At 42.8% G+C, this 17,921-nt stretch overlaps 2 protein-coding genes across 4 annotated transcripts in view; both read right to left on the reverse strand.

The window, feature by feature from the left end:
* CKAP5 (cytoskeleton associated protein 5) overlaps window positions 1–11,870 on the reverse strand; it is a 52,851-nt gene extending 40,981 nt beyond the window's left edge. For 2 of the 3 annotated variants that reach the window (XM_062576734.1, XM_062576731.1), the window contains exons 1-3: window positions 11,807–11,870; window positions 1,778–1,870; window positions 1,048–1,241 (exon numbers count right to left, since the gene is read on the reverse strand). In XM_062576734.1, coding sequence (XP_062432718.1) covers window positions 1,048–1,241; window positions 1,778–1,834 — 251 coding nt within the window. In that variant the 5' untranslated portion in view covers window positions 1,835–1,870; window positions 11,807–11,870. Of the gene's footprint in view, window positions 1–1,047; window positions 1,242–1,777; window positions 1,871–8,130; window positions 8,190–11,806 lie in introns of those variants that run through there. The other variant, XM_062576733.1, reaches the window with a different exon arrangement.
* Window positions 11,871–13,187: 1,317 nt separating this feature from the next.
* LRP4 (LDL receptor related protein 4) overlaps window positions 13,188–17,921 on the reverse strand; it is an 86,130-nt gene continuing 81,396 nt past the window's right edge. Inside the window, exon 38 of the mRNA XM_062576275.1 lies at window positions 13,188–16,353. Coding sequence (XP_062432259.1) covers window positions 16,018–16,353 — 336 coding nt within the window. The 3' untranslated portion in view covers window positions 13,188–16,017. The remainder of the gene's footprint in view (window positions 16,354–17,921) is intronic.

Genomic DNA, 17,921 nt, shown 5'->3' on the forward strand with positions numbered 1-17,921 from the left:
AAGTATATACAAGACCTGAAACATGGATGAAAACTTAGTATGGCCTCACCTAATAGGCACCAAATTCTATCTAGGTTACCCTCAAAAATATCTTTGAAGAGATAACTCCAATCTCTAGTTGGAAAAGTCAAGAGCTCAAAAAATTTCCCCTAGACTGAGTGCCAGCATGTTTCTAATATTGCACCACATCACACAGTGACTACAAGACATTTTCTCAACGGGTATGAATTAATATACATTCCTTGGTCCACAAGTAAATGTCATTTCCTGAGACTGCATACATTACAGTTAAGTAGCACAGGCACATAATCTTGACACAGTTTTATATCTATTTCAAAACTTCCAATCAACAAAATCATTTACCTCATCCTTAAATCAAGAAGCTTGACATGGCTGTCAGACTTTTAAACTAAGGTTTGGATGATTTTTAAATATCGTATTTTTAAAGTGACTTAGACTAGGTGGCCCTAAGCACTGATCTGGTCCATTAGGCACTTTTATTTCACCCTCAGATGTATGGGCTATTTCATAGGCTAGAAGACAGTGAAATATTAACAAACATTCTTGCAAGAAAAGAAACTGGCAGCTATGCAGATTCAGACTAGCTGGATGCAACACTACACAAAAATATTATCTCCCCCTGGAAATTAAATGTAAATATCTATGCATTCACCCCAGGAAGAAAAAGGGTCCCTGTACATACAGACTCTTTCAGTAAAATAAGAGTAAGGATTCTAGTTCAGAGCACCTGTCATCAACTTACTGCTTCACTTTCTTTTTCCATTTCAGAGATCTTTACTGATGACTTGAATAGTTTCTTTGAGTCTTGCTAATGTATGGCATTACATAAACAATTTCTGACAAGTTAAGATGTACAAAGAAACCACCTACAGGGAAAACCCAACACTCAGCAAATTCTCTAGATGAGAAAGCAAATACTTCTCAATAGTAACTGCCAGCACTGCCAGGGACCACTGTATAATTTACCTGCAGCCTTCCTCAGAGAGAGGCATTAAATTGTTGTAACAGCAACGAAAGGTGACTTACTTCCCTGCTACATGAGCATTTTCAACATAAGCAAGTGCTGCTTCCAATCCTTTCAGTTGGGCCACTGCATTGGAGTCCGTCACAAATTTCTTTACCAAACCAAGATACTTGGACCATTCGGGACTTTTCTCATCATCTATCTTCTGGAAGAGCTTAAGGGCTTCTTCATAGCCATTTAGTCTGGCTTTCCACAACTAGAAGCAGAAGTCAAAACACACAGAAGTTTAAATAGTATCACAGTACAGTTTTAATACACCGTTCTCACAAAGTACTTCAACCTTGGGTGAAAGTGTACTCCAGTAAGCTGCTATCTGCAAGATTTCTCTTCAGGGACTCCCCGAACAACGGGAAAAGAGGACAACAAACTCATTTTACTCTTGTCAGGAGTGATCTGCATAGGTAGATGCCAGACTTTCCCACTGCTCTTCATAAATTCCAGCAAACACTGACAAGCAGATATGGGCCCAACAGCAGTTCCAACGGCAGAGGAGTGATTTCTCCACATGAATGAGTACACTGATTTTTTTAGTGCACAAATCTAGGTCATATAGGTTATCGTGCAACTAAATTTTAATTTGTAACTATTATTCAACCTCTACATTGCTGAAACAGTTTCAGACTTGTTGTACCCATGCTGCACAACCACCAAGATTACTTAACTTCAGTGCAATTAGCAGAGGCAGGAACACCACAGCAGATAGGTATAGAAGCCAAAGACAAGATTTCCTACCTTGTGTTCACATTTCTGGTCAATGGGCAGTTTCATCCACTCACTGTCGTCCCCCATTGTACTTCAGGTTCTCTCTTATGATCACAATAATTCCTGTGGAGATAGAGACAAGTTAAAACTCAGGAAAGAAAAAGTGCTGCTTGTCTTTTTTTAATTTAGGTAAAAGCATATTACAAGTCTGTAGCAAGTCTTACAATCAATATGCAACCCTTTCAGACTTGTAATTATATTTAGATATATACTACTAAGACTAGACCACTGCTTTGTTAGCCTTGAAAGGCTACCCGAAACCATTACAGACTAAAGAGTGTTGCAAGTTGTAATATTTCAGACACTAGAAGCCCCAGTCTGTGAAAGTTTGAGTAAGCCAAGATAAGGCCTGGAGAAAATAGCCTCATTTAAGCCTGGTGGAGAACTTACTATGATTAAAGAGCTAAAAAGAAACAACTACCCACCAACACTAGAAAACTGACTCTTACTGACAAGAATTTTCAGCAACAGGTGCCATGAATCAGTGTCAAAAAATAATCAGGTGTAGTATAAGGACAGCTATTTTAAAAAACTTCACAAATTGTGCAACTGAAATGAATGCCACTGTGAGAGGAACAAAACTCATTTATGCTAGCCAGCCCATTTACGCCCTAATTTTTACACAGCCAGCATTAGCAACTGTCAACATGAGATCAATTTCTTACTGCACATAAAGCTACAAATCCTTATCTACTGAAATTTGTTTAAGTTTGTTTAGTTTTAATATAATCGGAATACCGACCTATGAGAGATAAGAGCTCAGGCTTAACACTCATCCTGGACATATTGTACAACTAATGCTACTGTTTAGAGAATAACCAGAGAATAAGCCTGATGAAGGAGATTAGCACAGTGAAAATAGCAGCAGCAGCAATGAGAGGGCTCCCAACATTATTTATACAAACAGATGAAATCAATCCACAGAAGAAGCAACATACCAGTTAGAACACACAGACAAAGAAGAGCAAGACTCAAAAAAAAAAAGAAAAAAAAAAGTCAGCATATACAAAAGTTTATCAGTAAAGGTAAATACATACACAGTACTAGGAGAATATTCTTAATGCAAATTCAGCTTATGTCAGCAAAGCTGCGGACTTTAATCTGCAAAGTATTTCACCTAACATACAATTGTTCTTCACAGAAATAAGCCCTAGAATTAGGAGTATAATTTCATTGGTGTAACTTCATAAAAGCAGGGTCTGCAGAACCACCTCTATCAGTCAGGTAACACTAACATATATCTAACTTAACAACAGAACTATACCAGCAGCAGTCCACAATAAACAAAACCTGTTTTCCTTTCCTGGATTAGTTTTAAAGAAACAAAAAACCAAATACTAAAACCATACCCCTAAACAATCCAGCAACATCAAACCACACTATACTTAAACATTTATTAATTCCTATATGTGTTAATATCGTTCTCACAGCAATTGCACAACTTTACTAATCTGCTGTGTCACAATAATGAAAGTCAACATCAGGACAGAAGTTACTACGCATAATAAACATTGAAGTGTTACTATAATTTGTCCATCTCCATTTGCAAACACTGATGTGGTCATTTTTCCTTGACATCAGCACTTATGTAACAGTATTGAGAAGTCTGCTTTTCCAGTAGAAAACAACAACAAAAAAAAAATTAGAGGGACAAAAATGAGACTTAAGAATTCCAAATTATTGAGAATGCAGGCATCATTTTCTGCTTACTACTTTTCTGCTATTTATTTCTTAAGTAAGACTACCTATAACCAGGTATTACCTATAATCAACAGAACTGTTAATTTTAGAATACGATTCTTACATTTAAATGTATAGTATGATTTATTTTTTTAAAAAAAATCTTGGGGTTAAATAACCAGTCATGCCTCTCGTTGATATCAGAAAATCAACAAGAAAAGGTATTCTACCTTAAGATTTCTTTTCATTGTACCTTATAAAGTTTTGAAGTGCCATATCAAAAATAAAAAGGCTCACATAGCCAGCTGACTTACAGTATCTTTTTCCATCAGAGCCCCACCAACTTTTTATAGCTGATCCTGCTTTCAGTTGTCTAATAGCTCTTCTGCTTTCTTTCTCCTCTCAAACCTCTACTACTTCTACTGGAGTAAATTAAATTTATGCACTTTACCTGTTAAAAACGCACAATTCCTGCAGTAAACATGGAGGTGGGGTAAAACTGTATCTAGCCCCACAATCACAGAAGTAGTTTTTCAAGAAGCAAAAATGTATCTAAAGATTTATTTTCTAATAGTTCTTCTCATCAAGAATGCAAAGAATGCCATTAGGTAAGTGCAGTTACAGCAACAGACTTGCTCTTTTATTGATAAAGTTAGTTCAGCAGCTGAACAACATAAAAAAAGATGCAGTTTGGCCAGTATAAGCCGTGTTTGCACTAGGAATACTTTCATCTTAGCACACAATATAGAAACAATGAGGGCACTTCACTAGTGTGGATAAAGATCAATATAAAGTCTTCTCTTTGTAAATTCTCTCATACTTTTTAAAAAGACAGCACATTTAACAACAAATTAAATAGATTTATGAATCTTGCTCAGAAACTTGGGGGCAATATTCAAGCCAAGCCATCAATTGCCTTTATCATTTTATTAGGAAAGTGTAAGGAACCAACACAAGTTACTCACTTACAAAATATGGTATTAAAATACCTGCCAGTAGCATTCAGAAGCACTAGAATAACAAGTTTAGACACCAGGGTTGAAACAAACCCTCTACATCCTCTTCCTTTAGAAAGATGTCAGCAACACAAATTCCCTACTTCAACAATAAAAAGAAATTTTTCTTTTCTCTTCTCCACAAATCTGCTGCACCAAGGAAAAACTTAATGTAGGACAGTGACTACCATATCACAACCCTGAAATTAGCTCAAACACAGAAGTCAGAAATAGTGCTATTAAAAAAGTACCCAGTGCAAGGTAAATACTTAATGCACGCAGATATCAGTTCATTGCTGCAAAGTTTGATTTCTGGCTTGTACATCTTAGTGATGCATTACAGAATCTAGAAGAAAAGAACCTAAAAAAAAAATTGTTGATAGTAGGATTTCCCCTCCCAGTATCATGTTGGCAAGGGTATGCATATTCTCTCACTCGTTCTTTTCAGTCTGTCAGCTTCCCTACTATTTTTAATCATAACATCTACGATTGTTACTTCAATTATAAAATAGGTGAAGTTACCATCTCTACAAAATCCAGTATCTAAAAATAGTGATGAAACTCTATAGTCTCCTCAATAACCTAGAAATCCCTCTAGAATTAAGATTTTGTCAGAATATGTGAGCCATGGATGGAAAACTCCCTCTAAAATATCACTTCTTCCTAGTTGCATCACTGTTTATGCCCTAATCTCAAGACCTTTATTCTGATAAAGGCAAGATGCAGACAACACAAGACTGTTGTTTCCCCCTTCAGTTAAGTCATTTAAACAGTTCTGCATGCATATCAACTTTCTGGACCTTTGGGGAATACCCTACATTTGATAAAAGTCCTTTTTTGTTGTTTATTTCTTCATAAGGATGTGTGTATCTCAGGTCATTACTTTTCAACATCCAATAGCAGGTAACCTCTGCATATAACAATGCAGCTAGGTTGCCTTATTACTTGTGAATTTGCAATAGTGAAATGTTTGACCTACATTCCCTATTATTATCACAACTAGCTTTACAAACTCAGAAAAAAAAAACAGATTTAAAAAATCTTTCAGTAACAACATTCATTTTGGTAGCATCCAGAAAACAAGACCTCCAAATTGACTAAATGACCAAAATAAGTTTTGTGAGAGAAGTTTGTTATTAGCATGGTCAATAAGCCATTTACAAGTGCAAGTCAGCTGGACAAATTGTACTGAACAGCAACTCCTCCCTGACAGTCTGCAGCAGGACAAGCTCTTATATTATGGAGCAGAGAGGAAACAAGGATCATCAAGGAAAGAATAAGATGTATTTGGAAGGGAGACTGAATATAAAAGCAGCAAGAGCAGAAAATACTTACAAGGCAGCACGAATGCAAGAAATTCAATAAATACAAAAGTGAATATTCCCACTGAACATAATTAAATTTCAAAAAAAAAATTGCCAACACATTAAGATAAAACAGGAAAGTGACTTATTATATGAAAATTTGGATTAACCAAGCCCTGTTCTAAACAGTTGCTATTCAGTCTCTGGGTGAACACTTATTTTCTCTGCCACCGTTTTAAATGGCTGAATAGCATCAGCTTTATAGTTTCATATAACTGCGTACAGCTACAGAAAATCCTTTTCTTACAAAATCCTCAAATGCACACATTTTGTCTTGAAACACATTTATTACTAATTTATCCACTACATTTCATAAGTGAAGTTTCAGATTCCAGACCATTTTCTCATAAGAACTGCAATAGCAAAATAAGAAATCACACAAAACTGGATGTTTAGCAATAGTGATTGCTCACTTGCACTTGCAATGCTGTGCAAGTCAGACATCAACCTAAAGAAAGCTTCTCTTCAAACTTTCTCAAAATAGTAAGTTCTGAGAAGACAAGACAGGTCATTTTTGAAATTCAGAAAACATATTTGAAATATTACTGAATAGTAGGGGCACATACCTGGCCGGGGTAAAGCTGCCTTAAACATTTCAGCTAAGACCACACCTGTCATAGTTCTCTGACAGTTTTCTGTCAGTGCAGACTAGTTTTCCTACTAGAAAGGGCATCTATTTGTTTAATGGCAGTCTTGAGTTACATTTGCTCTTTGGCTCTGAGAACACAAAGTTTTACTTTCTTAAAAGTTCGGCACAGCATGGTTTCAGTATTTGCCATGCCAGCTAACCCCTCTTCTAGTTTCAATTTGATACAACATAAAATAGCTCAGAATAAAAGCTGTTGAAAACCTTAAGTAATTATAGCTAAACTTTTATTTGTAGTAATGCCCCTGAACATGGTAAGTATTTTGGAGCGTATGCAAATTTAAGAACTGTAGCCTACTCAGTCCAGTGAAATAAGGCCCAAATTCCACATCAAACAGAAAAATGAAGTCCAGCTACCAATCCTGAAATAGACACATACAAAAGAAGCAAAGAGTAAGAACCTTTCAGTAATAAACACATTCATATTAAATGCTGGAAGGCTGCAAATGCATTTTCCAGCTTTAGTCCACAGATCTTTTGATGATGAGCAAGCGAACAAAAGGTTAAAAGTAATAATTAGAAAGGGCAAACAGAAGGTTGTTTGCTGCTCTGAAAGGCAATAAAAACTTTAATAATTTTAAAGCATATATTTTTCAATAATAAGATGTGAGATACACATGCTCTTTTGATGAAGGAAAGCAAGACCTCAAAATAATGAAAAGGAGATATGAGAAATGCATAATAATAATAAAAATTTGTTCTGCAGGCAGTAGAGTGGAGACTACAGAATACCTCTTCTCAGCTTAAGCAGCAATGAAATGGCATATGAGAACAAACAAAATTCTTTCTTGCCTACTGTAGCTCATTTTTTCCAACCTAACTCAGTGACATCTTAAAAATGCAGAAGTTGCAAGTTACTGGTAAGGGAGACAGATACATAGATATGTTTCAATAACATGTTCTCTGAAAATAACTTAGGCATAGCTGGAGAAGAGCAGCCTCAAAGTAAAAGACAACACAAAATAAATTGACCTTCTGCTAGAGCAAAGAGAGCAAAAATTACTTCTTGCTGCATGGATAAACCTGGAATTAAGCCATTCCTACAGACAGAGGAGAGCAAAAGGGAAAAGGGCAACACATGGGCAGGTTCGTAAGCACTAAAGTAAGGTTAAGGGTGGACAGAAAGAGTGAAAGATGTCAGTGGGGCGGTAAACACCCCCATCCCTCGAGGTGTTTACAAAGCTCAGGCACAGAAAAGCTCAAACGCCGTTCTTTGAAAGGACAAACGGCCCGAGCTGCTGATGAAGGAAAGCTCACATGGAGACATCCCACTCCCACAAGCGGCCACTAGCTCCCTCCTTCTCAAGTGGAAACACCCTCCAACAGCAGCCAACTTCCCTCCCCCGAGAGGCCAGCGGCTCCCCTGCCGCCGGCAGTACCTTCCAGAAGGACGCCCCTCCAGCCCTGCCACCGCGGTCGGGCCCCGCTGCGCTGCTCCCCGGAGGCGGCCGGCGCGGAGGCCTCCCCGGCGCGGCGGCGGCCCCGAGCGCAGGCCGCGGCGGCGGGCGCGGGGGCAGCCCCCGGCCCCGGCGAGCAGGCCGCCCGCCGCATTGTGCACGCCTGCGGCCTCCGCCGCCCCTCCCGCGGGCTCGGCCGCGCCGCCGCCGCCCTCGCGCCTCGGCCCGCCCGGACACTCACCCTGACAGCTGCGGCCCGGCTCAGCGGCCACCGCGGAGCCGCATCGCGGGCTGCGCCGGGAGGGAAGCGCCTCCCCGCAGGCGGGCGGGGCTGGGGGCGCCGCCGCCGCCGCACCTGGGCGGGAGCCGGCCCGCGCCGGGGCCAGACAAAGGCCGGGCAGCGCCGGGGCCCACCGCCGGCGCCCCCGCCCAGCCTCCAGCTCCCCCGCGGCGCTCTCCGGGCACCTCCCGCTGGCGAAGCGACTGCGGTGGGCGGCCACCGGCTCGGCCCGGGAGGCCTGCTGTTCGCGGGAACCAAAGCCTGCGGCGCCAGTACTCAGCCTCTCTTTTTGAAAATATATATATATATATATATATATATATATATATATATATATATATTATTGTGTGTGTGTGTGTATAAGTAGCTGTTGTACAATTCCAGCATGCAGTAGATATTATCCCAAGTCATCACCTAGCAGTCTCCAATTGAAGAAGTGGAACAGTTTTGGAACCAAACATCTGACCGGTAGGAAAAACAAGGCCTGCCATGCAGAACTAGAAATGCAGTACCTTCCAGAGGAGATATGAATGAATAACCTGGCAACATACCATAGTTTCATTTCATGTTTTACTGTGAGATGTGTAATGACAGAGCTCCAATCGAGCCGATTCATCAGCAGTCTCTCCAGTTCCTCGCCTGACATTTTGAGATGCCTTTTCTATAGCGACAATAGCAACCGAAGAAGCCACCGCTATGGTGGAAAACAGGAGTAAACAGTTCCCTTCTGAGAAAAGTATCAAAATACGTACTTCAAGGCACTGCTTCTTCAAATATCCATCTAGCTCACCAAAGAAAAGCTTCTTATAAGTACTAGAGCACCAGCTGTGCTCCCCACTGAATAATCTTCAAAATTACTTTTTCCACTCTCTCAACCCCCACTCTCACCCCAAGGAGGCATAAAGTATGCACACCAGCTTCTGCTTTTCAGTATTTGACATTCACAGCAATGAAGCTGTCACAGAGACAATCCCAACCCCAAACAACATGCAATTGCTCAGTTCAAGAGGCTCTTTAAACAAGATGCCATAGCAGCATTGTTTAGGACAGGCAATGTTTAATTTAAACACAAGAATAATAAACCTTTCCATATTACACTTAAAAACACAACTTCCACAAGACGTGCCACTGGAAAAGTCTACAACAGTTTAACAGTAGAGTGACAGCCAACCATAGACTACATTTGCTTGAAACCAGCCATTCTCTTAAGGATATAAACAGACTTAGTTCCATCCTACTCTGGAACAGAATTCATAAGCCATTTACACTGTATTTCTAATTTGTTCATAAATTATTTTCAAAAGGAAAAAAGCAAATTTAAAATGGAGACAGGCATCTACCTGGAACAATGGAACAGAGAGGAGACAAGCAGGGGGAATCAGATATACACCATTTTGAAAGCCTTGATTACAAAGTTTACAAGCGTTTACATCTTTCAAGGCTCTTTCAGGTCATCCATCCCACACAACAGAGTTTTCTAAATTAGATACTTATGATTGGGAGACAATATCTTTACTCCCACAAAACAGTCAAATCCGTTTTCTAATTGTAGGTACTGTTCAAGATGTTCATAAGTGTTCTGTAAGAAGTGGTGAACAGAGATGTTGCAGTTTAGAGATGACAGGCTAAGTTATTCAAGATAGCATGAAAAAAAGGGGGGGGGTGGACTGACTGCAAAAAACTGCAACATGCAATACCAAGCAAATTTTGGCTGTCAATTTATCACCTAATGCACACACATATACAGTGATGCACAAGGCAAAAATGAATCTTAACATTAGTAATCTGCTCAGAACATCTGAATTCTATTTAATGTGAACAAGGCCTTACTGTTCTAATAAACATTTATATGACAATATCAACTCAACAGTGGCACAGACCAGATTTTTAGAAACACAGGCCCAGATTACATAACTGGCCCATATCAGTAAAAGAACAAGAGTCAGCATAGAAATAAGTCTCATTAGATACAAGTCATGCACATATGAGACTATGGAATAATGTTCCATTACCATACCTTTGCTTTTTTATTTAGAATAGCAAGCAAGTCTTGCATCGGTACAGGGAAGATCAGTCTGACTAATTCCAGTTTCTCATTCTTCTAAAAATCCAAGTTTCACCTAATTTCACATAGGTATGGCATAAATATGTAATTTTTTTTCCATAGCAGGCCCCCTGGTAATGTTCCCAGCTTCATGTTCTTGAGATTTACCTACCATAAGTATGTCTACCATAATTTGTTTAGAAACAGTTCATTGCCCTTGATTGCTGTTTTTTGTTGATTCTGCTTTAGCATATCAATTCTTGATCATTACCTAAAAGTTTTAATCCTATTGAAACTCTTAAGGGGGAAAAAATGTTTAAGTGAGGGAAGCCACTAAAATTGTAAGGTTTAAGGAAAGGCCACACCTGGGTCAAGAAACAGTTAAGCCAAATTCTGTTTTTTTGCACAATCAACGGATCTGACATTGAACACCAAAGAATCAATACTATAAGGACAACCTGCACCTAATCATTCATCTTTCTACCTTGAAAGTATTGCAAAGTTTTAATAGTATCTTTCTATAACTAGCTTTTTATTACATTTTAGTATTTGAGATTACCTGTCAACTTTGTAAAAACACGTCTTAAGCTCCAATCCAATAGAAGCATTCTTTGAAAGCCTATAGTAATGCTTTCTCCCTTACACCAGTAGAAAACAGCTACAGCTTGTAATCTAACATCCTGACCACCGATCATTCCTTTCTCACCTGCAGAAGGCAGCTTTAACAGTATTGTAATTTAGTGGAAGTATAAGAGCAAGCCATACGGGAATCCTCAGTCAAAGCTATAAGTTCTGAGAGAACTCAATACAGAATAAGAATCAGTAAAAAAAAACCGTGTAAGTAGTTGACACACACCTTGAACAAAAACATTTGGGTGTGCAACTGACAGAGATCCAAATTCAGGAGGAGAATTCCCTGCATATCAGCCTGAGAGCTACTGCCTTAAGAAGGATCACAAGACTCTGACTCAGAATAAAATGAAACGGGGGGGGGGGCACCCTTTCAGGACCCCCTTTGCATACACTACACAAGATTCAACAGGAAGCTCGTTCTGAAGAGGGACCCCGGAGATCCAAGACAATCACCTGAGCCCAACACTGTAGCTACAGAAATCCAGCTGAGTTCACCATCTTCCTGTAACACTGGAGTTGCCTCAGGGAACATCTGTCCCCCAGGGGGGTTTAGAGGAGGAGCTAACCCCGCACGCAGCCTCTGGCACAACACGCACTCAGCGGACTGAAGCCAGGCCGGCATCGCCGTGGCCGCCCGCCGGGAACAGGCCGAGCCCGGCTCCCTGGGGTCTGCGCCGCCTCCCGGCCAGGGCCACGCGAGCCCCGCGGGGCGGCCCGGGCTGCGGCACCCCGCAGGCCCCACTCCCCGCACGGCCCAGGCGGGCGGCACCCCCGGCCCCCCGCAGCCTCGCGCCGCCAACGGCCGCAGGGCCGGTGACGCCCGTCAGCGCGGCCCGCTCCGGCGGAGGAATGCCGGCGCCGCCCCCATCCCCACAGGGCGGTGCAGGCCTGGCAGAGCAGGGGACGTCGCACCGGCCGCTCCCGGGGGCCGCTCTCGGGGCCGCGGGGGGAGGGTCTCACCTGTGCCCCGGCGGGTCGGTCGCGGCGAGCGTCCGGCCGCTCCTCAGCGGGGTTTGAAATCACTAACACCGCCCGCACCTCGCAGTATCCTCAGTGCCCATTGGCTGGCGTCTGCCCCGCCCACTCCCCCAATCCGCGCGCTTTATTGGCCCGTTTGAATCCGGCAGCGGTGACGCGCGCTCCGCGCTCGCTGGGGGCGGCCGCGCGCCCGGTATCGCCCGGGACGGAGGGGCCCGGCGCCGCGCCGCGCCGCGGGGAGAGGCGGCCCCAGCCGGGTGCGCTCGGCCCGGGCGGCGCCGTTAGCGGGAGGGGCGCCCGCAGGGCGGCGGCGGCGGCGGCTGGGTTAAGGGAAACGCAGAAAACGAGCGAGGAACGGGACCGCGTCCCCGCTGCAGCCGCCGCTTCTGGAAATGCCCCGTCAGGCTGGGAGGGCAAAATCCTCCCCCGTGCCGGTTCTCTGACTGCTGAGTTTGCCAGCAGTAACTCGTCTTACGTAAAAACTGCCCGCTGGGCAAGTACTTAGTTGTTATTTTTCTTCAGTAAAGCAAGCTAAGAAAAAAAAAATCCCTTAGCAGCCCTTTCCAAAGTAAATAACCGGAATAGAGTGCAAGGCTGTTCCCGTTGCCCACCTCTAAGAAGGGAGGGCGATGAATATATGCGTACAAGGCCTAGATTAGAATGACAAGGGAGGTATCAGGACAAGCTGCTTGCATTTTTGCTTGGACTCAGTGAAATCACTTCTGCACTGTGCTTCAATTTAAGAATAGGCAGGAACAAGCTAAGATATGTAAAATCTTTTTGGTACTTCAGCAGAACAGGACACAAAAGGGTGCAAGATTCACAATGGTGTTGTACGTCAGTTATTACTGAACATTTTGTTCATTTTTTCATTCTTGCACCACTTAGAATTATGAACAAAAAGGATATTTCTATCCTTACCCCTAGAAAAATAGTTCTTCAGAACTGTGTTTTCTGCTGGTCAAAGGCACAAAACAAGCAATGATCCCTGTAGTATGTGTTCCTGTAGACCAGCATGATCCTAATAGTCTTCAAAAAATAAGGGCCATACTCTTCTGCTGTTGCCATGTTAAAGTGATAAGGGGGGGGGAGGAAGCAAGGGAGAGGGGAATAGTGTATGTGCACATCGGCATTTGCAAATGAGAGTGTGTAAATAGTTGGCCTCTAATCCTAAGCCTTAGCACCAGCAGCAGCAGGAGACTGTGTTGCAATCTTATCATCAAAAGAACACAAATCCATTCCTACCTTCTTGCTCGTCTCAACCAAAGGAAAGTTGAGGTTCTGTGCAAACAGGTTCGGGAGCTCCGCTTTCAAAGGACAGTCCAAAAAAACATGCATATTCACAACCAAAAGCCAGGCAGAGTGGTTAAGAAAAGCTAAATTTATATTAAATTATCATCAACCCCTAAAATACTGAACATAGTGGTTAAATAACCCCAGAAAATCCAATGTCTCCAGTGAGTAACGTTAAAACCATTACACAGGAACTCAGGAAACCACTGAAGTTAGCTTAGGATGGGCAGGAGAGAAGTTTACCTTTTTTACACAGTAAATCAGTGCTCAAGAGATCATCCTCCAGTGGCCTTTCTACATTCATAACAGCCTAAGCGCAGTGAGGGTCTTCTATTCCCCTGAACCGGGAAACACAATGCACTTCCTAGGCAGCATCTCACTAGGCCTGTCTGCATGCTTTAGGAAAAATAAACTGACATCTGCCGACCTTACTTGCAGATGTGAGGCTATGGGACTTTTTTTTTTTTTTTTTTTTTTTCTCCTTTGCTCCTTTTCACCTTAATCATTCCAGGAAGCGAGCGAGCAGAGAGCGGTTATGAATGGTGTTTGGCTGGAGTGTGCAGAGTCCCTTCGAAGAAGCAGCAGAAATTCCATCAAGGTGGAGATCACAAGCACCATTAATTGTTGAGAAGACTGACCGGATTTTCCTTTCCATTCTGCACTTGTGACTTGGACTGAACCTCAAGTGACAGGTCTGGGTAGATGTCTCCCCCTTCACCCCTGTCCTGCCCCAGGATTTTGGTGCACACTCACATAGCTATTGCGGGTGGAGAGAGAGGGGAAGACACAAAAACAACCTGCTCTCCTGTAAGTCAGAACCTTCTTCCCCATCCACTCACTCCCAGCCCTCTTGCCCCTGCCCTATACCTGGTTTCCTCTCAAATCAGTCCTTCTGCCTACACTTGAGCTCTTCAATGTTCTCCCTGTATCAGGCAGCCTAGACAGGCAAGATCCACCTCAGTTACGTGCGCTCCTTTCCCAGTTCCCCACTGAGTCCACACCTCAATCCAAATGTACCCCTGCCCAATAAAAACAACGCTTCCCAGGCTGGAGTCAATCAAATAAATAATTAAATAAAAAAGCTAATTAAAAGAAAATCTCTCTGAGAGTAGGGAGGAGTCCCATATTAACACAGGGAAATTTCTAAGCCCTAACTCCAGTTCATTTTCCGCAGGAATATACACCAGTCAGCCCAATGGTGCAAGTCATGGACTGTTTCATGCCTCCTAGCCATGTCAAAGCTGCAACCTTCCTTTGCTGCAGAGCCACCTCTGCTGTGAAGAGTATTGGCAACTGCTAGCAACTGTCATGTTTTTCCAAGGGTTGCAAGATCATTAGTATCTGAACAAGGTTAGAACAGAATAGGATGGATTTTAATATTTTTTTTTACTAGCTGGAAAAGTCTTGTGTCTGAAATGCATTTTCCCCACGATTCTATGCCATACCCCTACTGTACACTGCTTTCGTCACACCATAGGTGGGAATGCACTTGGCCTCTTGCCAGGAGATAAAGAGGTAACAGTTTGCTGCGAGGCATTCTTCGCTGGAAAATTCTGCTTCTGAATATCTGGCATAAGGCTTCATATTTCACCATAAGAGTACCCACAAGAAACAGTGGCATCGTCTTCAAGAGTATGCAAGTCCCAGATGCTGCCAGGATGTCTGTAACTGCAAGGGTAGAATTATTCTCTAGAGGGTAAAGGCCTTGGAGGCCAGAGAAAATCTGAGGTTCATACAGCTGATGAGAAGAATGACTCTGCAAGGACAGCTATTTACTAGTAATAATGGAGCTGAATGTGCAATTCTATCTAATAAGCAACTATTTTAAAATGGCCCTTAAAACTTCATGATTATTGTCTCCTATTCTAGGTCAAACGGGCTAGTGATAAGGCAGTTCCTAACTGCCAGCACTGAGGATTTCCCTTGGGGGAATCAACCTAGGAATTTTCTTATTTTCCTCATCACTGTAATAAAAGTCATAAAGGCCAAGACAACTGGAACTTGTGAGAATTATGCAAAGAGTGTGTGCACGATACATTTTCTCCCATTAGCTCAGTAGAGCTAAGAACAATACTAATTTATTTTTTTTCCTTGAATACAGCACTCTGACTCCAGTATCGAGAGGGAACAATTCTAAAAGGACCATTTGCTGACTTGTTTTTCCACAGTAGAAACATGTTTTAACAGGAATGGGGTGAACAGGAGCATTGTCCACTGCCAGCAACAGATACAGCGCTCCAATCCCAGAATTCATTAAGGTTTTTACTAGCAGATGGAAAATAAGCAGTGATGCTCTCATGAAGCAAAATCATGGCAAGCAGTTACTCTCTTTACACTCTTAAAAAGTGACTTGATACTGTATCACTGTTCCCTTTAGGCCCAAAGCATACCCCTATTCTCTGTCTATTCTGAGACGCTTCTCAAGTCAGAGACCCCACAACATGAAGTCTCAGTGCTGCTAGTGCTGGAATGACTAAGGGAACTTTTGTGACTGGGAGCTAACAATAAAGCAGCTCTGCTCTCTTCACAGGCATCAACTGCAAGCTGAACTGTGTGGGATTTGCAGGTTGCCAGAGAAGACAGGATCTGAACCAGACTCAGGCCAGAGGAGTCACTACTAAAGTTAATGTGGCAGCTTCCAGGAAAAGGGAACATATAAATAAACCACAGACAGTGAAAATGAGCCAAAAGGGTCTCTGGGTTCCAACCCACCCATCCTCCCTCTCCAACCACAACAGGACAGTTGCCCAAGCTCCGTGCTGAAAGGCAGTCACAGTTTCCGGGCCCCTTGCAAAGAGGCTACTCTCTGCACTCTTCCTTGCTTGGCAGGCAGAGTCCCATCTTTTTTGTGCAGAGTGGAGGCTAGGGAGGGTACAAGCATCTCCAAAGCAGTACATGCTTTAGACTTCACTCTCTGTGGAGGGCTTGCGCTGGTGCTTCCAGCCTGTGTCTGGGAGTGAGCCACGCCGTTCAGGAGTGGCTGCTGTTGTGTTGACGCTGCTGCACTCAGACTGTTCTTCCTGTAGCAACTGCTCAGTTTCAGTGTCATCCAGCGAACCAGAACTAGCTTGAATAGAGACTGTGTCTGTCTTCATGCAGACGTGGTCTCGGAGAATCCCGCCTCGGGAGCTCCGAATCTGTTTAAGGTCATCCCATTCTGAGTCATCACTGGACAAAAGGCAAATCCCCTCCACAATCTTGATCTTCTCCTTGGTGTAGCTGTGATCAGGACCAGCCTAGGGAGCAGAGAGGCAAATGAAAACACAATACACTTACAAAGAAATAGGGCAAAGAGCAAAGCAGAGCTGGAATAAAGATAGCGAAGCAGACAAAAGGCTGGACCTCAATGTAAAAAAATCACTGTCTCTGACTGTCACAATGGCAGAACCTATTCTAAACGTCCCTTCAGTTCTTTACCCCCTGCATGAATTCTCCCTGCAAGAGCGCTCATTCCAAACTCCAGGAGCCTTCAAATCATGGAAAGGGAATGAAGATGAGGAAGCTCTAATTCAACTAAATATAATCCATGACAGCAGGGGGCAAAAACAACACTGAGCCTAAAAAGAAAGAAAAAAAAAAAGGGGGGGGGGAACTTGGAAAGCAGAAACAGCCAGAAGACTTCAAGGTAAAAACAGGTAGGGTAGGGAGTTGATTATAAATCTGCAATGTTCTCATATCTAAATCACTCTAGATGCAAATCTCAAGGAAGCCCACCTGAATACCACTGTCTACTCGGGGCCTCACAGTGATACAAGAAAAGCAAATTATAGGGAGACAACAGAAATGATCAGAGAGGCTAACAGGACCACACTGAGACTAAAGTAGTAAAATCTGTATACCTTGGCTTAGTGACAAATAAGCAGCATTAGAATATCTGATGTAAACCCTGAGGAGAGAGTGGAGTGAGGGGCAATATATCTGGGAGCATTTAGAAGCAGTAAGATTTAGTGGAAAGGATTTAGATTCCCAGAGAAATCATCCTGGCTTATCCTTAGTACACAAGGCTAAAATGGCAGGGAAGTTTTGGAAATCTATTGGATGACACATTTGACAAACAAGGCCAGGGAAAACTCTCCTCTGCAAAAGTTCTGCCAGGATCCCTGCCAGCGGGACTAAGTGATTATCATAAATATTCCTACAGAAATTATCTTTTTTTTTCAAGTCTCCTATACAAAGCAGCCAAACCAAGACCAAGAGATCTGTCCTAGAAAATGACCTCTACTTTCTTCCGAACAGTAGAGCTGGTTCAAGGACATAAAAAGCAGGGAAATGCTAGAAAGAACAATTAGTAGGGGACAGTGCTAGAGCCACACAACAGAGCTTGAGTGAGGGCGGCAGGATCGAACACATTACACAGAGTAGTGATACCTGACGTGAGGATGTGGACGGAAATCAGAAGAGGGAAGATGAGAAGCTATCTGAGTGATAAGAAAGCTTCTGAGGAGAAAACAGAGGAGAAACTAAGTGCTGCAAGATATTACATTAAATCCTCTTCACCCTGCCACACACAGGGTGGACCTCTGCAACACGTTTAAAGTGCTCATTTGTTAGGGGCTCCAGCTCCCTCCCTATCCCACCCCTTTCATGCAGTGCACAGCCAGAAGCCATGTTCTTATCATCAAATCCTTTCTGGCTGCCTGATCTCCCCGATGACTGTCCAAAGCAATCTTGGGGCAACAGTCACTGAATAGCACTGTTTCCAGGGAAGATGATTCCCTCTGACTCCTTTACTTTGATGGCCAGTGCCCAGTGCTAGAGAAATACAGGACACCAGGAACGAGGAGGAAGCAGAAAGCTAAATGCA

This window comes from Rhea pennata, chromosome 5, assembly GCF_028389875.1.
Source record: "Rhea pennata isolate bPtePen1 chromosome 5, bPtePen1.pri, whole genome shotgun sequence".
Taxonomy (NCBI): Eukaryota; Metazoa; Chordata; class Aves; order Rheiformes; family Rheidae; genus Rhea; species Rhea pennata.